General features: G+C 36.7%; 1 protein-coding gene and 1 pseudogene across 1 annotated transcript; one reads left to right on the top strand and one right to left on the bottom strand.

Moving 5' to 3' along the window:
* Nucleotides 1–1002: 1002 nt before the first annotated feature.
* LOC126609395 (rust resistance kinase Lr10-like) lies at nucleotides 1003–2980 on the top strand (annotated as a pseudogene).
* Nucleotides 2981–19250: 16270 nt separating this feature from the next.
* LOC126606380 (60S acidic ribosomal protein P2B-like) lies at nucleotides 19251–19804 on the bottom strand. Its single transcript, XM_050273756.1, has one exon. The coding sequence runs from the start codon at nucleotides 19614–19616 to the stop codon at nucleotides 19404–19406; it is 213 nt and encodes a 70-aa protein (XP_050129713.1). The 5' UTR covers nucleotides 19617–19804; the 3' UTR covers nucleotides 19251–19403.
* Between the last annotated feature and the right edge of the window lie 3082 nt (nucleotides 19805–22886).

The following is a 22886-nucleotide window of genomic DNA, read 5'->3' as shown; positions in this document are numbered from 1 at the left end:
TTTTTTTATGCATTCAGAAATAAGAATAGTTGCATAAAAAATGAAACAACCATGTTCCTGAGGTGAGACACTTCTAGATGAAGTTAGCCCCCGTCTGTTAATGAGAATGCAAAATTGGCCAACTCAATAGCGCAAAGCTGCGAAACTGAATCTGCTCTTGGAACTTTTGGAATAAGAACCACCAAAAACTGAAACGAAGAGGAATTCTTCCATCAACGAAAAAGATTTTGGATAGTTAGAACCACATTAGAACCAACAATACTCCAGCATGCAACAAAAAAGCAACCACTAACACATCTGACCTTGGAGAACTAGAAGAATCCATACTTTTTACTTCGTAATACACCTCCTCGTGAGTGGGTTCACTAAGCTAAAAAATATTCTCCTCTGCCATGACCAAGGAGGGAATCACTATTTCAACAAGGGGTTTATGGATTGAGAAATGCTAAGATAGAGTTCATGAAGAGTCTCACTTTTGAAAGAGTTTTCTTAGCATTTCTCGGATGGATATTAATAGGTTAGTCAACAATTTACAATGTATTTAATAGGTTAACCATATTATTATTAATGGCTAACAATTTACAGTGTACCAACATTTTGGCTAACAATTTACAGTGTATCGACATTTTGGCTACCAATTTACTTAACAGTGATGGAAAAAAAAAAAAAACATGTGGACATGTACAAATTTTCAAGTTCTTGTTGATACAGATTCTACCATGAGCATGAAAAAGAATCAACAAAAGAAAAAAAAAAATTCTGTCTTTACCAATACGACAATACCGTGGTTGAAACTTAATGGGTTCAGCTGATTATGAAGAGAGCCAGACAAGTCTTGTTGAAACGTCCTCTCAAGCTAGTGAAGCAGTCCAAGAGCACAGCACAGTGTGCTGATAACGTGTTGTCGTCTTGTTATGTCAGCATCTTCATGGAAACCCCACACGGTTTTACTAAAATTAGAATAGCATTAATTAGTGTGGTCATAGAATTGAAGAATGGAGACTGAAGAAATTATTAATTCCTTACTTCGAACTTTCTCTCAATATATGTGTGTTTGTGTGGTCCTAATGCGAAATGAAGGGCTGGGATTGCATCAATGCTGTTGACTTAAGGTCTGCTTTAAGGGAATCTTGAGAGAAGATTTACCAATGAAGGAATGAGAGTAGATGAATTCCATGAAGAACTAAGAACTGCTCTCTGTCTCTCACTTCTCCTTCTTCGATAGTGTGATTATTCCAAAACTCCTTCCTTTTCTAAATGTGCATGCTTATATGAAACTCCTAACAGTGTAATCTAATTTCTGCTACATTTGAGAGTTTGTTGAATGCATATTATAACTCTATTGTAGTCGATCTTTTGATTAATGTCGAGTTACTCGACTCCAGAGTTATCAGACTCATCATCAAATGATGGAGTGGGAGTAGCTATTGTTGTAGTCTTGGGTAAAGATCTATGTCTCTACCCGTTGCCTTTTTCCTTTCTGCATCCACTACTTTTGTTAATAATTCTTTTGTCACTAATGAGTTCTGAATTTTGCAGTAGTGGTCTTAGTGAAGATTGTTATTGCAGTTGTAGTGTGCAAGAAATGTCAGAAACTCGCAAGAGAGAGAAGTCAGAATGTGAGCTTAGTGCAGATCGTTACCCCAGACTATCGGACGCTCACAATGGAGAAGATCGTTACTCCAGACTTTCGGGCACTCACAATGGACAACTTTATAAATGATATGGAAAGAGAAAAGCCCGCTAGGTTCACTTCTCAACAACTTCGGATTGCGACTGATAACTTCACCAATTTGTTAGGCCAAGGAGGTTTTGGTGCAGTTTATAAATGAATATTTAGCAATGGAACCCCAGTGGCAGTGAAGGTTCTACATGGAAGTTCGGATAAGAGAATCAAGGAACAATTTACGGCGGAAGTTAGTACAATCGGAAGAATACATCACATCAATCTGGTCCGTCTTTATGGTTTCTGCTTTGAGGAACACCTCAGAGCACTTGTTTATGAGTACATGGGAAATGGATCACTTGACAAGTACTTATTTCGTAGCAACACAGTGGTCGTAGGATTTGAACAACTTCATGAGATTGCTGTGGGGACAGAAAGAGGGATCGCTTACTTGCATGAAGAATGCCAACAACGAATTGTCCATTACGACATAAAGCCTGAAAATATTCTTTTGGATGCAAAGTTCTTTCCAAAAAGTAGCTGATTTCGGTTTCGCCAAGCTGTGTAACAGGGACAACACTCATATAACCATGACAGGAGGGAGGGGGACTCCGGGTTATGCTGCCCCGGAAGTTTGGCAGCAGTTCCCAATAACACACAAATGTGATGTGTACAGCTTTGGAATGCTATTGTTTGAAATTATAGGCAGGAGAAGGAATCTTGATGTCAAAGTCGAAGATGGCCGAGACTGGAGGTGCGTATGGAAGAAGTTTGAACCCCGGAGAATTAGGAGAGCTGATGGTAGTTTGTGGAATAGAGGAGAAAGATAAAGAGAGGGCAGAGAGAACAGTAAATGTAGCTATGTGGTGTGTCCAGTATAAGCAAGAGGATACGCCTTCAATGAGTGTCGTGGTGAAAATGTTGGAAGGAGCAGTGGAGATTCCTAGACCTTCAACTAACCCTTTTCAGCACTTGATGTCGGACACTCCATACCCTGCTGCACCCGTCTATGATACTTCAAATCCAACAACTAGTACCAGCAGCGATTTTTGTTCGGTTCCTTCTCAAACTGTAAATGGATATAGAGCTGTAGATGATTCTCCTATCATGAAGAAATATGAGATTGACGTAGCGTCTAACTAGGCAGATTGTCTTCTGTTTCGCTCTCTCTCTCTCTCTCTCTCTCTCAAAATGTAATATATTTTTAACTAGGAACACAGATATAAGGGTGACGATGGTATTCATCCTGTTCTGTAGATTCCTGATAATAAATATATAGTAGTGCATGCAAAGCATCTCCTTTTTCACATCAAACTGCTCCTTCACGACTAGTTCCATACGTAGCATCAAGTTAAAAGTTAAATTAAACCTATGATTTGCGTCTAACATATACATAAGATTGCAAATTTCTATTTCTTGGCTTGTCATTGTGTAATATATTGCAGAAATATACCAATTATTTATATGATCAAATATATCAAATCAAATGTATAATCACTATCAAACTTATGAAAATTAAATTGGGAAAAAAGAATAAGAAAATCTGGTCTGTGAACCAAAAAGAGGCACGATGTCGTTGCCTTAAAGCCATAGACGCCTCCCTACGTGCAGGTTATGGCGGTACCTACAACTCCAAGATACAACCCAAAGCCTCACAGGATGTCTGATTCGATATGCACGCCAACGGCAGACGGGATTACCAAATAGTGATCAATTACCCAAGAATTATGAAGTAGGAATGTAAATAGACTGATAGAGATGTGAAAATTGAGGGAGACAGAAAAGTTTTAAGTGTTTATTGTTTTTTGTATGAGGTTTTATATTTAAAGAACTCCTCATACCCTTTAAAAAAGGAATATGACTTTTCAAATAATACACAACTCTTAAATATTATAAATAAATAAATAAAATAATAATAAGTTTTGAATCTTTAAAATAAAATAATATTAAAATAATTAAAATAACCAACAATCCCCCACAAGATTCAAAACTTTATGAGGAATAAAATAGACACAATTGAAGAAACGGAAGTTTGGACAATTTGTATACCATGCAATGGGTGTAGGTGTCTCTTGGACTTGAACCTACACTTAGTATTCATAGTTTTCATTTGAAGGAATCATAGTGAACTAAGTTTTGAACTAGATTCCTCTAATTCAAATTACAACATATGACACACATAGTATTGATAAAAAACTTAGCGCGGGTTAGCATTATTAATGGCCATGCGCTTAATCTTGATTCTCATGAGTGTTTTTAGAGAACAACTCAATTCTCACAGTTGCGGCCTCATGACTACTCTCACTTAGGTGAGTCCTCCAAGAGTACATGTGACCTGTACTCTGCAGGAGATTGCCCGTCTTGGAACTCATTCAAGACAATGTCTTTCCTTAACACACATATCATCAGCACAAATGTCATAGGGATGAGCAGGAGATTTTATTTCAAATATCCTATTTTAGAGTGTTGGAATATAAGTCACGCATTATGGATTGTTTCTACCCATTGAACCTTCTTCATGGGATCTCCAATCACAAAGGTTGGGTTTCTTCCCTAGGTGACTTCCTTATGGGTTTAAGCCCATCCCCCTCAACAAATCTAGGACTCCATTTCTAGATAGATCTTTGGTCAGTTGATCGGCAATGTTCTTTTCCGACTTCACATAGTCCAAAGAAACAACTTCTTTATTTAATAAGCTTCTCACAGATTTGTATCTAACATTAATATGTCTATTTAATTTCTTATTTGTATGTGTCTGTCTCACTAAATCTATTACAGCCTTATTATCACAATGTATGGAGATGGCAAGTATAGGCTTGCTCACTAATGGGATATCAAGTAAAAAATTCTTAATCCATTTAGCCTCTATACATGCAGTATCAAAAACTATAAGTTTAGATTCCATTGTACTTCTAGAAATTATTGTTTGTTTCTTAGATCCCCAATATATAGCTGCTCCTCCCAATAAAAACACATAACCTGAAGTAGATTTCACTTCGGAGCTATTAGTGATCCAATTTGCATCATTATACCTTTCTACTACATAAGGAAATCCTTTATAGTGTATAGAATAATCCATAGTTCCTCTTAGATACTTCAATACTCGCCTTAAAGCATTCCAGTGTTCTTTACTTGGATTATGAGTGTATCTACTTAGCCTTCCAACCGCATAAGCTATATCAGGTCTAGTTTATTTGCTATATACATCAAAGACCCAATCATTAGAGAATACTGGAGTTGACACACGGGGTTCACCGCTATTTTTAAGTAAGCACACACTTGGTTCATACGGTGTCGATATAGGATTGCAATTGAAAAAATTGAACTTCTTAAGCATTTTCTCAATTGAACTAGCTTGGTTTATAATAAAACCTGCTTGTGTTCTTTCTACTTTCATTCCCAAAATAATATTGGCTTCTCCTAGATCTTTCATATCAAATATCTTTGATAGATAAGACTTTACATTTTTCACAATTTCCAGACTTGTTCCAAATAGTAATATATTATCAAACTTCTCATGCCATTGCTTAGGAGCTTGCTTGAGTCCATATAACGATTTAACCAACTTACACACTTTATGTTCTTGGCCTTTCACTATAAATCCTTCGGGTTGCTCCAAGTAAATTTCTTCATCTAAGTCTCCATTCAAAAATGCTGTTTTAACATCCATTTGATGAACTACTAAATTATGTATAGAAGCTAACGCTATAAGGATCCTAATTGTGGTAATCCTAGACACAGGAGAGTAAGTGTCAAAATAATAGATTCCTTTCTTTTGAGTGAATCCCTTGGCTACTAGCCTAGCTTTGTACTTGTCTATACTTCCATCGGGCTTTAGTTTCTTCCTAAATACTCACTTATAACCAATTGGTGCAGTACCGAGTGGTAAATCCGTTAACTCCCAAGTGTTCTGTAAAATAGACTCAACTTCACTATTTATAACTTCTTTCCAAAATGGAGCATCGACGGAGATCATGGCTTCCTTATATGTTGTTGGATCACCTTCAATTAGAAACGTATAAAAATCATCACCAAAGTTCTTCTCCACTCTAGGTTTCTTACTCCTTCTAAGTTCAGCTAGAGGTTCTTCTTCATTTGAAACTTGATGGCTAATACTTGTGGAGGCTTTGTCAGTACTAGTGCATGATCTATCTACCACTTGCTTTTGCATTCTAGTCTTGAAAGGAAATATGTCTTCAAAATATGTTGCATCCCTAGACTCCAATATAGTGTTATTCGAAATTTTATTTATTTCAGAGTTGATCACTAGAAATCTATTGGCACTATTATTATGTGCATAACCTAAGAAAACAGTATCCACGGTTTTAGGTACTATCTTCTTTCTCTTAGGTTCTGGGATTGCAACTTTAGCCAAACACCCTCACACTTTCAAGACTTGGAGATTTGGTGTTCTCTTTTTCCAAATTTCATATGGAGTAGTAGTGTTGTCTTTAATAATTACTCTATTTAATATAAAACATGTAGTCAAAATTGCTTCCCCCCACAAATTTTCCGGTAATCCAGAACTCAAAAGCATTGCATTCACCATGTCCAATAAAGTCCTATTCTTCCGTTCTGCAACTCCATTTGATTGTGGAGAATAGGGTGCTGCTTCTTCATTTATAATACCATGCTCTTTACAAAAAACACTAAGATCGGTAAGAGTGTACTCACCACAACTATCAGACCTAAGTCTCTTTATCCTTTCCTCTAATTGATTTTCCACTTCTGTCTTGTAAATCTTGAATTTACCAAAGACTTCATCCTTGGTCTTTATCAAATAAATATAACAATACTTCGAACAATCATCTATAAATGTGCCAAAATACTTATTACCAGCTCTAGTAGGTAGTATATTTGAGTCATAAACATCACTATGTAAAAGCTCTAAAATTTGGGTATTTCTTTCGATGGACTTAAAAGGTTTCTTGGGTTGTTTTGCTTGTACACAAATTTCACACTTATGCTTGAGATTCATGTTTGACTTTGGGACTAGATCCAAATCCATCATTTTCTTAATTTTGAACAAGTTTACATGTCCCAAACGTCCATGCCAAACATTACTAGATTCAACATTACGAACTTTTGGAATATTATTGCACTCGGAAGAAACACTTAACTTAAATAATACTTCACTGATAAAACCTTTTCCAATAAATACATTATTCTTGGTTATTACAACCTTATTTGATTCCATTACAACTTTGTAGCCTTGCTTTACTAAGCATGATCCACTAATTAAATTTCTTCTAATATCAGGTACATGTCGCACGTCCTTCAAAGTTAAGACCTTTCCAGATGTCATCTTTAGTTCAATGTCTCCAATTCCAAGCACTTGCGACATTGAGTCATTTCATAGAGTTATACGTCCTCCACCTGATTTTTGATAGGTTTTAAAAAATTCACGATCAAAACAGACATGTATGTTAGCTCCAGAATCTACCCACCAATCCTTATTTTCATAAGTAAAATTGACAAAGGAATCATACTTAAAATGTGTTTGAGAAGATTGTTGCTCCATCAGCATATTCACTTGGGCTTTTGGACCATTATGATTTGATTTATACTTGTTCTCCTCAGTCTTCTTGTAGAAGCAATCCTTAGCCTTATGATTGGTTCTTCCGCAAACGAAGCAAACCCCCTTCTCTCTCCCTTGCTCCTTAGTCTTGTGAAAGTTCTTATTTTGGTTGGGTGATTTGAATTTAAAATTTGTTCTTCTAGGTTTGAAATTCCTCTTATTATTTATGGTGAACTTGGTTTTGTTTTTTCCATATTTGTTGGTGTCATTCTCAACTAAGTTCATAGTTGCTTGTCTTTCGGTTTCCTTCTTTTGGCTTGACCTATGCTTCTCTTCGATCCTAATTGAATTTATGAATTGAACCGAAGTAAATTCTCCTTGTTTATGCCTTAAGGTTCTAGCAAAGTCATTCCAAGATTGAGGCAATTTATCAATAAGGCAGGAGACTTTAAAGTCCTCACTGAACTTCGTTCCTTTATTTTCAATACCTCTTAATAGCTGTTGATACTCATGTATTTGTTCCCCCACAGACTTATTATTAACCATCTTATAATCATTAAAGTTTGAGACCGTGAACCTATCCATCCCAGCATCTACAATTCCATATTCCGCTTCTAAAGTTTCCCAAAGTTCTTTGGCGGTGGATGTAGTAGCATGATACACATCATAGAGGTGATCATAAAGGGCACTTAAGATTCTATTGTGATAATGGTATTCTATGAGTTAAGGGGTTAGTTTAGAAGATGACTCTTTAGAAGAGGAATCTTTGTTTGATTGAGTTTCTTCAAGTGCGGATACAAGTCCTAAGACAGTCAACCAATATTTCACTTGTTTTTGCCACCTACGAAAATTATGGCCACTAAATTTTTCAGGCTTAACACTATTGGCTTCTTCTAGACTTGCCATTTGTTATGTAATATTGACTAGTAATAAGTGAGAGAGAAATACGATTGCTACAACACTATAGAAATTAAAACAAGTTTGTCACTCAAAGGTTTCAACACATATAGTATAAACTATACTATTGTATAATATCCTTACATCAATTAATAGTAATAACTACAAACAGATTTGACAAAAGAACCTTAGAGCAAATAATATATGAATATTCAATTACAAATCAAATATAATAAACAGATTTAATTACCACTGGGCAAGTAATAGATCAATATGTAATTACGAATCAAATATAACTAACAGATTTGATTACCACTGAGCAAGTTCTTATCGATATGCAATTTTAGTCAACTTGCGTATTTCCAAGAGTTTACAGTTAAAGCAATTGTATTTTAAATTGATAACAACTTAATATTTAAGATTGAATGGCAATTAAAAATATTTAAGATTTAATGGCAATTAAACTATACAAGATGTGCAGAGAATCAAATTATTAACAACAATGTTCAAGTCAAAGACGCAATCATATATCGCAGAGAATCAATTATCTTGGCAACTATAGTGCAGAAATTTAAAAGTGGGTTTTACGATTTGCAGATAATCAAACATGCAATGAAAGTTATTAACGACAGGAGTGAAAGATTTTAACTGCTATTTAGATGCAATCAACGAAGGGTATTAACGGCATCAAAATTACAATTCTACTGTAAAAATCAGTGTTCTAAAAATCGACCTAGGTGGCCGCCTAGGCGCTACACGGTGGCTAGCCGTTCCGATTAGCCCATAATCGGGAGAAAAATCGGCAAGAGGATTAGGCGGGCGCGGAGGTAGCCTAGGAACCAAAGAGAGGACCGATGTTGCTGTCTTAAAGCCGTAGACGCCTCCCTACGTGCAGGTTATGGTGCTGCCTACAACTCCAAGATACAATCCAAAACCTCACAGGATGTCTGATCCGATATGCACGCCAACAGCAGACGAGATTACCAAGTAGTGATCAATTCTCCAAGAATTATGAAGTAGGAATGTAAATAGATTGACAAAGATGTGAGAATTGAGAGAGACAGAAAAGTTTTAAGCGTATATTGTTTTCTGTCTTAAGTTTTATATTAAAGAACTCCTCATACCCTTTTAAAAAAGGAATATGACTTTTCAAATAAAACACAACTCTTAAATATTATAAATAAAAAAAAAGTTTTAAATCTTTAAAATAAAATATTATTAAAATAATTAAAATAACCAGTCATATCATACAGCCACTTCACTATTTGGCAAGTCTATTAGATTAAACTATCACAATCATAAACATACAATTTCTGAACTTTTGGATCAAAATAACGGACTTGGATTCTCTGCCCTCCCAATTCGATGCCCTCCCCGTGCCCTCCTGTTTGTGTGGTCACGGTTAAGCCACGTTAATATTTTATATTACTATTTTTTTTTTGTCTTATTATTTTTATAAAAAACAATATAAAATGTTAGCATGAATTAACCGTGACCACACAAAACAGAAGGGCACAAGGAGGGCACCGAAATGGGAGGGCAGAGAATCCAAGTCCCAAAATAACTACTACTTTTGCTTCGAATAGGTAATCAACATTGCTATCGTACTGGTCGTGGCACCTGATGAAAGATGAATGAAAGATTTCATCTTTGAAATCATGATACGGTGCATAATGATGTTATCCAAGCTACATTTTGAAGAAAAAGATTGGCTAAGTTTAGATGAGCAGCTTCACAGAATGCAGATACAGATACCTCTCCTTCTTCATCAGCATCTTCCTGATTGATATATGAATACTTCTAAGAAAACATTAGATTGTTTACCAAAATAATCACTGTCGAAATATTCAAGGAATTATTGTCCATGTATTTTCAGGTAATCTGGCAACTACGAACTCCTTAAAATGAATGAAGTTTTGTCTCTTTAAGTCAACTCATCACACTGATTTGAACATTTGGATGACATGAACTTGTTATTAGTAGGCCTTGGAATTGAATAGCATAGCTGGATGGATTTCAAAACCGATTAAAACTTAGCGATATACTTTTAATTTTTTTGAGCTCGTCAACCCACACTTATTTTTCTTGATACATCATCATTTGAGTGGTATCCTAATTATGCCTTTTCTTATTTTCAACTTCTGTCCTTAGTTGTTAAACTTTATTCTTAAAGGCCAAATCAACAGCTACAAATTGCTACAAAAAACAGCTAGATATTTTTCCTTAATTTGTCCCCATTTCTCGTTGTTCATTGGGTCGATCAGCAAAAGTAAACCAAACAGTGACCAACCAAATAAACCATACACACAGGATCCTGTTAGAAATCAAAAACCTAATACACGAAGAATGGAGTCCATTGTTTTGAAAACCAGTACCTCCACCATAACTATAAATTGATCCAAAAGTGAGGCTGTATTAGTATCTTACATTGTGTTTCAAGGGTTAGCTTCCATTAGAGATATGTTACGTATGTGGCAAATAGCTGTAGAGTCACAGAATGAAGATGAAGATGAAGATGATGCTCATGCAGACCTGATCAAGGTTCTCAAAAATCAATATCGAATTTGATGATTTACCTGAGGTATGTATGCCAAAAAAAACCATTACACCCTCTAACAAGAGTACTAGTTATCCTTGTTAAGATCTGAGTTAACTTGTATATACAGGAATTGGATTTTGAAAGGGAGCTGAAAAACAGAGAGAGGAGAGACAAGAATATTCACAACTGTATTCTCTACTAAAACTGAAGAGAGCAACCTTTCATTGATATTCATTCCTTTCTCTTACATCAGACATCATTATCGTTCAAATACATGAGCCAATGTGATCATGACACATGGCAGTACAAAGCATATGAGCCATTGAAAATGAGTCCTGATCTAAGACCATAAACTTGGCATATGAGCACAAGTTATCACAACATAAAACAGCTACACAATAGAACAAAGATAAAGTAAATAAGTAAATCATTTACTAACATGAAATTAGTAAGTAATTTACTTTTGAACACTCCCTTCTAAATTGCAAACTGATTTCACACCCAGCAAACTTCTCAAGTTGTTGAATCTGTCTTTGGGAAGAGTCTTGGTAAAGATGTCTGCAATCTGTTCTTCACTCTTGCTGTAAATCAGATCAATGACACCTTCTTGAATTGCATCTCGAATAAAATGAAACTTCCTTCCAATATGCTTGGTTCTTTGATGAAACACAAGATTCTTAGACATAGCTATAGCTGAAGTGTTGTCACATAATAGTGATGTTGCTGCAGCTTGCTCTTCTCCAAAGTCCTTGAGCACAAACCTAAGCCAAATGGCTTAAGATGTTGCTTCAGCTGCACTAACATACTCTGCTTCTGCAGTTGAAAGTGCTACACTGTGTTGCTTAATTGAAGCCCATGAGAATGCCCCACTTCCAAATGAAAAAGCATACCTTGAGGTGCTTTTCATATCCTCCTCAGATCCACTCCAGTCACTATCGCAATAGCCAATCAGCAAGGCAGATTTTTCATTCAAATATTCAATTCCAAAGTCAATTGTTCCTTGAATGTACCTTAGGACTCTTTTAGCAACTCCATAATGTTTCTTGGTAGGCTTGTGCATAAATCGTGCAAGCACACTAGCAGAGAACATAATATTTGGTCTAGTTGTTGTTAAATACAGAAGACTTCCAACAATTTTTCTGTACTCACACTCATCTGCAGGTTCACTTCCATCTTCTCTTCTCAGTTTATCAGTTGCAACCAATGGAGTGCTCACTGGTTTGCAATATTTGAGCCCAAATTTATCCAAAAGAGTTAGAGCATATTTTTTCTGATGTATAAATATACTCCCTTCAGTTTGAGTTACCCCCATTCCAAGAAAGTGATGAAGTAAATCCAAATCTGACATCTCATATTTGCACATCATTTCAGCTTTGAATTCTTCCATCATTTCTGCATTGCTCTCTGTGTACACAATGTCATCAACATAGATTGACACAATCAAGGTACCAACACCTTCCTTGCTTCTCACAGATAGAGTTGCTTCACTTGAGCTTCTATGAAATCCACAGTGAATTAAATATGTGTCAATTTCACTATACCAGGCCCTTGGTGCCTGTTTTAGACCATAGAGGGCTTTTCTCAGCCTATACACCTTGTCTTCAGCCCCTTTAATCACAAAACCATCAGGTTGATCAACATATACCTTATCCTCAAGAACACCATTCAGAAAGGCTGATTTAACATCCAATTGCCACAGTTTCCAACCTTTCTGTGCAACTAGTGCAATGAGTGTCCTAATAGTATCTAACCTTGCCACTAGAGCAAAGGTTTCATTAAAATCAATCCCAGGTTTTTGTGTGTAACCTTTGGCTACAAGCCTTGCTTTGTGTTTTTGAATAGAGCCATCAAGATTCAGCTTTGTTTTATATACCCACTTCACACCCACAACAGGTTTGCTACTGGGTCTGTCAACTAATTCCCAAATGGAATTCTTTTCAATCATCAATATTTCTTCTGTCATAGCCTTTTTCCAAGCATCATCTTTGACTGCCTCACTGAAATCTTCAGGTTCAATGATGCTCATGTTGCATTGAGCATATACATCACTCAAACTCTTCCATTTCTATGGGGTATGATCATAAACTTCAAAGATTGGAACTGGAGAACCAAGTGAAACAGGTTCTTGAGATGCTTGCAGATCTTTAGTTGATTGTGATCTCAGATGAGACTGCATTGATTGAGGTGAATCACTTGAATCTGGATCAAATTCAGATATCCTTGAGCTTCCTTCATCATTCCAAAGACTAGGAACTTGAACTGATTCATTAGTTTCCCAGTTCCATATTGCTTTCTCATCAAAGATTACACTTCTTGATAGTTCAACCTTTTGAGTTCTCAAGTTGAAAACGTTATATCCTTTTTCACAATTTCCATATCCAACAAATACTCTATTCTCACCAGTTTCCTCCAGTTTGTGTCTTTTCTGTGAAAGAATGTGAATATAACACAAGGAACCAAATATCTTCAAATGTTTGACACCTGGATTCCTTCCACTAAATGCCTCAAATGGAGTTATTTTGTTCAAAGCACTTGTTGGACATCTATTTTGCAAATACACAGCTGTGTTGACAGCTTCAGCCCAAAACTTCAAGGGAATCTTCTTTTCAATCATCATAGTTCTTGCCATTTCAATTACTGTTCTGTTCTTTCTCTCTGCAACTCCGTTTTGTTGCGGAGAGTAGGCAACAATCAATTGCCTTTCTAATTACCTTGAAAACTCTAGAGATGTATATTGTCCACCCCTATCACTTATGAGTTTCTTAATTTGATAGCCACTCTGTAGCTCAACCATGGATTTAAACCTTTTGAAAATGTAGAAGACTTGAGACTTGTGCTGCAAGAAAAACACCCAACACATCCTAGTGTGGTCATCAATAAATGTGAGAAAGAATCAGTGAATCAGTTGCCTCCTAGAGTAGTTATCTGCATTGGGCCACATATATCATAGTGAATAAGTTTTAGAGGTTGTGATGCCCTCCAAACTTTTCCCTTGTCAAATGGTTCACTGTGACCCTTCCTTGTAGCACATCCACAGCAAACATGCTCAGAGACTTGTAGTCTAGGTAAACCCTGCACCATTTCCTTCTCTTGCAGAAGCATCAAACTAATGTAGTTTAGATGTCCATATCTTCTATACCACAACCAAGCTGATTCTTCAACAGTTGCTCTATTAGCCATGTGAGGATTAACATATTCCAAACTTAATGGAAAACATCTGTTTCCTTTCATTGGAACACTTACAATCAGATCTTCTAATATCAACCATGTAATCACCAAACACAAGCCAATATCCATGTTCTACCATCTGCCCTACACTCAATAAGTTTTCATCCAATCCAGGTACTATCATAACTTCTTTAATATACCTAGTCACACCTTTCATCTCTATTACCAATGTGCCTTTACCTATTGACTGCACTAAATCTCCAGTGCCCATTTTAACTTTACACTTCACATTCTTATCAACATCAATAAGCAAGGATTCATGGGAGGTCGTATGATTGCTACATGCACTATCTACATACCATATATTCATACTTCTTCCAATAGTAGCAGAATGGCAGGCATAAAACATAGTTACAGATTCTGTTACTTGATTCGCAAAGTTTACAAGTTTCCCAGTCTTGTTTGGTTGATCACAGTCCTTGATGAAATGACCAAAACGATTGCATCCATGACATTTCGGCTTCCCTTTAAACCAGCACTCACTATAGTGCAGTTTATCACAATGCTTGCATTTTCCCTTAGACTGATCAGATTTTCCTCCTTGATCATATTTGCTACCTCGATTAGCAAGATTCTGAGGTTTAGGATCCCATTTCTTTCCTTTTGATTTCCAATCCTTCATTAGTTTAGAATTACCAAACGAGAGATTTGGTTGAGTTCCTTTTGAGTTCAGATTTAGAGTACTGAAAACTCTTTCAATGGTACTCTCAGCATGCCTATCAAGGCGTTGTACAAACCCTCTTAATGCTGCAATCACTTCTTGTACCTCAATAGTTTCAATATCCTTAGTTTGTTCAATTACATAACAAACAGGATCAAACTCCTTAGTTAAGCTTATGAGCAATTTCTGGACTAATCGCTCTCTGGGTAAATATTCCCCATAACCCTTCATCTGATTCACCAACTCGAGAAGACGAGTGAGATACATAGATAAGGTTTCATCATCCCTCATCCTTGTGTACTCGAAATCACGGCGTAGACCCTGCAACTTGATGGATCTCACTTGCTTATCGCCATGAAATTCTTGATGTAGGATATCCCAAGCACCCTTTGAGGTTTCTTCGTTTGAGATTCTGGGAAATATGTCATCCGAGACAGCTCCTTGGATTATACCCAGTGCCTTAGCATCCTTCATTAGCTTATCGCTCAGAGAAACTCTCTCCGACTCCGATGAGCCTTCATCTCCAATCTTCTTATCCTTCGATTTTGAAATTTCAAACCCTTTTTCCACTAAATCCCAGATTCCATGTGATTTGAAAATAGTTCTCATTCGGATCTTCCAAAATTCATAGTTGTCACCATTGAATATTGGAGCCCGAAGATCACTACCACTAGATCCAGCCATTTGAGACTTGAATCGACAAACCGAGTCGGAAATTTCACATTGGATTTCCGAGCACAGCGCTCATAGATCTGACACCCCGATTCCAGATAGAACCTGAGCTCTAGATACCATGTTAAGATCTGAGTTAACTTGTATATACAGGAATTGGATTTTGAAAGGGAGCTGAAAAATAGAGAGAGGAGAGACAAAAATATTCACAACTGTATTCTCTACTAAAACTGCAGAGAGCAACCTTTCATTAATATTCATTCCTTTCTCTTACATCAGACATCATCACCGTTCAAATACATGAGCCAATGTGATCATGACACATGGCAGTACAAAGCATATGAGCCATTGAAAATGAGTCCTGATCTAAGACCATACACTTGGCATATGAGCACAAGTTATCACAACATAAAACAGCTACACAATAGAACAAAGATAAAGTAAATAAGTAAATCATTTACTAACATGAAATTAGTAAGTAATTTACTTTTCAACAATCCTTATTTTTCTTTTACTATTAACACCAAGAATTGAAGGTGGTTGCCAGAACTTCGGTAGGTTATGTTCAACATAAGAGCCAGAATGAGAGTTCAATCTTAATCCTAGTTTGCGTTTTTGTTTTCGAACAAAGGGAAGGCAGATGGTTATGAAAGCCTAGTTTGTTTAGTTAAGAACCAACAAAATTGAAAGCCATGATCCCTCAAGAGGCTACTGCAGCTGCTGCTAGAGCAATTTCAGAGGCAGAAGTGGCCATAGCCAAAGCTGAAGAAGCAGCACAAGCTTTTGATAAAACAAAATAAGGGTTACGTGCAACAAATGGAGAATGGTGCCCGGCCCCTAAAATATATTGGACAGTGTACAGAGTCTTCTGCCTACTTAACGGCAGGATGATGTAAATTCCTAAAAAGCGTAGACTTAAGTCTTGTGTAAATTTATCAGGATAACATATCGAATTTTGTAACCACACAAGGATCAAATTTGTAACATAGTATGTGATTGCTAAAATGCTGAAACTCAGAAGAATCCTCATTATATCCTTTTGCTAGTGAATCAAAGTACTTCAACGAAAGTTCCTCATTTGACTCTAAATGCTTAATCATATTTGCCTAGTTGTCTTTTACTTGTCCCAGCAGGAGAATGGTGCCCGGCCCCTAAAATATATTCCTTTCTTTCGAAGAGAAAAACATTATCTTATTTTTTTTTTGTTGGAAAACAATAGAGCTTAATTGCTATATTAATGATATAAATAATTCATAAATAATTATTTAATATATCGGTATTATTTAATTTGAACGTTAAACTGTAATGCAATATCGTCCAACTATAATATACAACCTTATAGTGTAATATTCTAATATTTACACCATCAAAGGCAACTTAGGTAAAGTAATACCAACGTCATTTAGTTTAATTGTGTAAATTTGGACAACTATGGTGTAACCTTACCTTAGTCCTTGTATGTTGACATGATGTTGTACCATGATTATGATATTGTGCAAGGTCATAATGTTCCTGTGGATGCAAATTTCTTCCTCCTTGATCTTGGACAATTTTGCACCTACAAAACAATTAACACCTTAGGTTAAGGCCAAGAGCCTCACGCGCCCACAATGAATGGGGGGGGCTTTGGCCGAAGAACCTCCGATGCCAAAGTTAGAATTTAGAGAGAAAGAGTGTTTAGAGAATTTTGGGATTTTTGCCAAAGTGTTTGAATTGGCTTTTTGGTGAGAAATGAGAGTATATTTATAGGGATAGGAGGTGGCTAGGGTTTTTTGGGTTTGATTTAGGTTTAATTAGCCAATTTATTTGGCTATTAAACATAAAATGAATGTTTTGGTGGTTTTTTGTATAATTGGCTAATCAATGTCACAAAAAAGGAAAATTATGGTGAAAAAAGAAGGAAATGGCCGGCTCCCTTTGGAGAAGGGATAACCGGCCTTTAGGGTGATTTTTGGGCTTAATTTGGTGATGTAATTAGCCTTTAATATATTGATTATATTAATTGGTTGAGGATGTTATGGAATGTTTGAAATAAATGGCTAATTGAATAAGGAAAAAATGAGGTAAAAACATATATGGAATGAAATAGGTTTTGAATTGTTACCCATTTTGGGTACTCCTGACTTGGTTGATGGATGAGTCTCCACTGCTCGTGTAGGAAACCCGGTATGCCTCGAGGGTATTTTTGTCCTCTTTTGTCCAAAAGTCCACGTGTCGCCTAGTGAATATTTTTGGCTCCACAGTTCCCTACTAAAAAAATCCTTTCGTCATTGCTACATATTATAATAAACTTTAATTTCATAATTCAATCATGTTGAAGTACCAAAACCTACATTGAAACGTAATAGAACGTCTACAATGTAACTACCAACCATGTTATAGTAATAAAGGAAAACTAATGAAAAAAGTTTGAAAATTTTGAGTTTTAATGATAAGGACAAAATAAAGGGTAAAATGAATAGTATAAGGATTGACTTTTTAGTGTAAAAATGTGGTTTTTCGTAGAGTGAACAATACCATGAGCTTTTCGTTCAAGTTCTCTAGTATAATCACGTTATTTTTTTGTTCTTAACTTGAATTTTATCATAACAATATAATTTTGAAGTGTAATTTAAACCATCATAGTGTATCTTAAATGGTACTGATACTTTATTTTTTTAATAATGATGCAGTGCATGGGGAACTAATATATTTACTGCTTTAGTGACTTTTCATCTCTAATAAACTTTGTCACCTTCTCTTTTAATTGAGTTTCCTAGTAATTATCCTACTATTAAATATTTACTCTACCAATGCTTTGTAATCTCCTTATTTAGTACTGGTTTGGTACTGAGGTGCTTTTATAAAAAGTGGGTATAAAAAAAAACTGAGCTCAAAAAAGTGTTTGGTAAACACTTAAAAATAGCTTATTTTCACAGTTTTGGGTAAAAAAAAAAGCTGAAAACGTGAAGCAGCAAAAATAAGCTTATTTTCATAGCATAGGAGAAACAGTTTTTTTTTTTTTTTTTTTCCAAAGCACAACAATACCAAACTAGCCCTTAAAGTCTCCAAATGTATCTTTAAGAAAGAGAATTAGTGAATTCAAGTTAATCTAAGAAGATAGTGATTTTCTCCTTCAGTGTTAGGCTTGGTCATGTCGAGTGAATCCACAATTAGCAACCTAAGTGCTTTCGTTGCCCCTGGTTGAGTGATTCTCAATTCTATCCCTATAAAGACTTGAGGGAATCTGTTCCTCCCTGGTTGAGCAATTCCCAGGTTATCATCCCTTGTCTCCCGAGACTTCTTGGTTTTTTTTTTCTACGTCAAATAAGGTATTGTAGAAACTCCCTTCAATACTATATGTCCCTATATTTTATGCTAGTTTAAAAGCATTCTTGCCACTTAGTACTAGGCCTAGTGGTATTCCTAGGGCTGGTTCGGTATGGGATACTGAACCAAAAACCATGTCCTGATTCCTAAACCGAAGTTTTTGGGAATCCCAATTTCAAGACCGATCCCAAACCAAAATTTCAAGAATCCCAAATTTCTGAAATCCTGAAATAGTTTCGGAATTTCGGGACAAATTGGGAATCCTGAAATAGTTTCAAATAATATATGCAGAACAATGGCCTTGAAGTACTTGAGGAAATACCTGACAGAAAACAGTAGAAGTTGGGATGATTCGTTCATGCTAGTAGATTGTAGCAAAATAATTGCTGAAAAGCCAACTTATCCAATGAATTTCCTCATCAAAATGGTACTTAAATCACTAGTCTATTCTAACATATTAAGGCCATGGATCGACATTGTAATCAAAGAAGCAGCAGAAAAGGAAAAAACAAATGGAAATCCATTGCCTCATTCAAACAATATGAACTACTTATAAAGGACAAATTCTGATGCTGAGCTGTTAAAAATAGCAAGAATGATCTACGAAATCCAACCTGATTGACAGTGGGTACAATATTTGCAAATTTAAGCAATTGTTTGATTCGCGAAACACTAAAATTGCTGACCCCATTAGCTCTCACCAGACCCATCTTTTTTTTTTCTTTTTCTTTTTCGACTCAAATAGATGGAATTAAGATCCAAAGTAAACGTCTTCAATCACTTGCATATCTAAACAAAATTTTAGAGATCCAGAACCATATCCAACTACAAACATATTCTTAAAAACACAGCTTTGGTCCCAAAATTATAAAGATGAAGTCTTGATACAGGCAAAGCTCCGAACAAAAATCCCTTAGTCGAAAAGGCTGAAACCCATATCGTCATATGATTCTTCCTTTTCTTCCACCTTCTCCTTCTTCTTCTGCTCAGCAGCGACAGGAGTAGCAGCCCCACCACCACCGCCGGCTGCGGGTGCATAATAAGCAACTGCACCACCACCAGATGGAACAGATGCCAACTTTTCCCTTCCAGATGCAACCAGACCCATCTCAACCAGACCTTCCATAGCTTTCCTTGCTTTCTTCAACCGATTCAAGAATTGCCTATTTTGGGACTCTTACCCAGTGAAAATCAGAAACCCTTACCTGGATTTTGGGACTTGATTCGTGTCGGATTTGCATCTTCCTGCGTCTGTGTGTGTGGCCGGATGAGCGCCGTTGAAGTGGACGGAAGAGCCGCGTTCGAACTGGATGGGCTCGACGGTGTGAAATTACTAACGTGGTGCCACATGTCGTTATATGATTGTATTTGTGAGACACATGTGGTGCCACATCATCACACTAACTGTCACAGCCCGTCCCGAATTATTTATTTTCGATTGTGTGAAATTACTTATTTACCCTTGGACGTTTGGTGTGGTCATGTGGTTATTTGGATCAATTCAAAGATTTTCCTAAGTTTTGGAACACTTAGGACTTAAAGTGTTTGTTTTGTGTATTGGAATACCAAGTAGGACCACCACACACCCAACCTTTTCCTCGTGCACTCTCTTTCCCCTCATTTTCGATTTTTTTGCAATGTCTGTACAAGTGTATGGACAAATCTCGAACCTTCTCATTCAAATGCGGATCGATGTCAAGAAGGTAAGATTCGAACTCCTTATAAGCTTCTGAGTTCGTATATGCTATTCTTAGAACTTGAAAGCTTCAAAAATCCCGAGAACTCTAACCCCATATTTCATGCACTATTCGTGCACTAATTATTGTGAGGTTTTTAGGAGTTTTTAAGGACATAGGGAGCTTTGACTCATTCTCAAGAAGATCGGAGAAGAAAAACCAAGCGATTTGGACGTCGGGAAATCTAGTTCGACGAGTTTTAAGTTTTCGCCGTATTATCGAGCTTTCTCTGGCTAGTTTTCATGGATTTCAAGCCTTGAAATTTGTAAGGATGTGTTCTTCTAGTTATAAGCTTTAAATTGAGACCAATTTCATGAGTTTTGGGTAAGAAATGACTGAGAGACAAGGATTTTTAGATTTTCCAGTTTCCAACGACGGCGACGGTTGCTGGAGTTCGAAGGTAGAAGACAGAGAATATTTCGTCAAAGTTTGACGGAATATTCTGACGCTGTCAGGTAGAATTAATGGTTTCTGTTACTTTTAACAGAATATTCCTAACGGGTTTAGGGGATTCCGTTAGGGTTCCCTGCGCGTGGCCGCGCGTAGGGCCGTGCCCTTGTTGGCACGTGACGACTCCAAAAATTATTTTAAAATTTTAGGCGTGTTCATGGAGTTGTGTAGGTCACGATGGTATATTTATATACCTCAATTGAGCAATTTATATTTAGCATATGAATTAGTATATGATGTATAATATGAATTGGTGCCGTGGACACTCAGGTAAGTACCATGTGAGTTATGATTTATTATATGAGATATTTATAATATGAGATGTGATTGAAATCTCATAAACCTGCACCCCGGGTGATTGTGATTTAGCTAGAGATATGGTACATGCCTGTTTGTAATGTTACCTCTCGCACCCTATGCTCACATTGGATCCAATTTAGGTGCACAATCTTGTTGTACAGACCATGAGTGTGTAGCATGAGTGCGTAGCATTGAGCATAACTATATTACACCCAGTCTTGTTGTACAGACCCTTTAAGTGGTTCCGACTCGTGTGCAGTGTAGTGCCATATAGGTCACTTGTAGTGACTCCGGCTAGATTGATTAATGAGCTATGAATTCAATCGTACAGACTTCTGCAGGGGTTCTGGCTAATATGTTATCTTCCATGAATTTATTTTCACCTGAGTTACTTATTCTATTTTATATTTTTGGCATGGCATACTTATGACTATGGATATGTGAAGCATGATTTGATATATATATATATATATATATAGTTATATTCCATTTCTAGGAAAATTATGTATGTTTTACGGCGAGGGGTTAGAGCATTTGATAAATGAAATGATTTTGAAAAGCTTTGTTTTTGCCCACTCACACTTTTTGTTTTGCACCCCTCCAGGTTTTAGGTAGACTTGCTATTGGTGGCATTTGTGGATCTTGGCGGTTCTGACAAAGTATAATATTCGTAGTACTTCTTCCTACTGGACTGCACATTAACTTCTATGCTCTGATTAGGTGTATTTACACTTGTATCTCATTCCCAGCAGTTTCTGCTTATTAGTGTACATTAATTAGCTTTCGGTTCTTATTTATTCGTATATTTCATATCCTTATTGCTTCCGCACTGTGCACATGGCTACGTCACCCTCACGTGACGACCAGCACACCTTGATTTTAAGTCGGGTGTGTCAGTTTGGTATCAGCCCCTAGGTTTAGCAGTCCTGTATATCTTGTGAATAATCTAATCATTGTGATGTCTTCTATCAGAACTATGCAGCCTCGTAGAGAGCCACGTCACTCAGCTGAGCCTAGTTTCCCCGATATTGCTTAGTTAGGGGAAGCTATAGCTAATGCCATTCAGTCTTCGCTCCGTCCTCCTCAAATGACACCTTTTGAGACTGTGTATAATTTGAAGCTGAATCATTTCATGGGTAATGAAGGACATGAAAGAGCGGAGAAGTGTCTTAATCATGTCGAGAAGATTTTCCTTATGATGAAGAGTCAGATGAATCTTTTTCCTAATAGGTGGGTCGAGATGACTACCTGGTTTCTAAGTCCGGAGCCTGCATCCTGGTGGAGACAAGAGTCCCATCAGATGCCACTAGAGGTAGCATCCGATTGGGAAGTGTTTAAACAGTTGTTTCGGAAAAGATTCATTCCCCCTGAGTATATTGATCACAAGAAACAAGAATTTATGCATCTGAAACAAGGAAAGATGACAGTGAATGAATATTATAGGAGATTCACTGATTTGTCTCGATATGATCCGGAGGTTGTTGCTAATCCGGTCGAGATGCTCTGTCGTTTCAGGTTAGGTACTAAGAAGAAATGGCGTTCTATAGTGACATTGACTCCCTGTGCCACTTACCAGGAGTTTTATGAGGTTTTACTGTGGATTGTTGACTCCCTGTGCCACTTACCAGGAGTTTTATGAGGTTTTACTGTGGATTGAGGACTCAGAGAACATGCCTAATGAAAGTGAAGATGAAGAAGAAAAGAACGGGAACCAGAGGCGAAATGATAAAGGTAAAAGTCAATCATCTCAGGGACCTCGTAAGACTCAGAGTTTTAAGAGAAATGGTGTCAGTTCCAGCTTTTCTAGTGGAGGTTTGAGCTTTAATGTGCAGAGAAGAGGTGGTAGATTTTCTAGAGGCCCGAGATTTCAAAGGCAGAGGGATTTTGGTGGTTCAAGTGCTCATTTATGC

Source organism: Malus sylvestris, chromosome 16, assembly GCF_916048215.2.
Source record: "Malus sylvestris chromosome 16, drMalSylv7.2, whole genome shotgun sequence".
Taxonomy (NCBI): domain Eukaryota; kingdom Viridiplantae; phylum Streptophyta; class Magnoliopsida; order Rosales; family Rosaceae; genus Malus; species Malus sylvestris.
Note: the sequence above shows the minus strand (reverse complement) of the source record. Positions and strands in the feature narration are given on the sequence as shown.

What these genes read in the sequence shown, in the direction of transcription:
- LOC126606380 (XM_050273756.1), bottom strand. Translation starts at nt 19,616, where the DNA reads ATGGAAGGTCTGGTTGAGATGGGTCTGGTTGCATCTGGAAGGGAAAAG.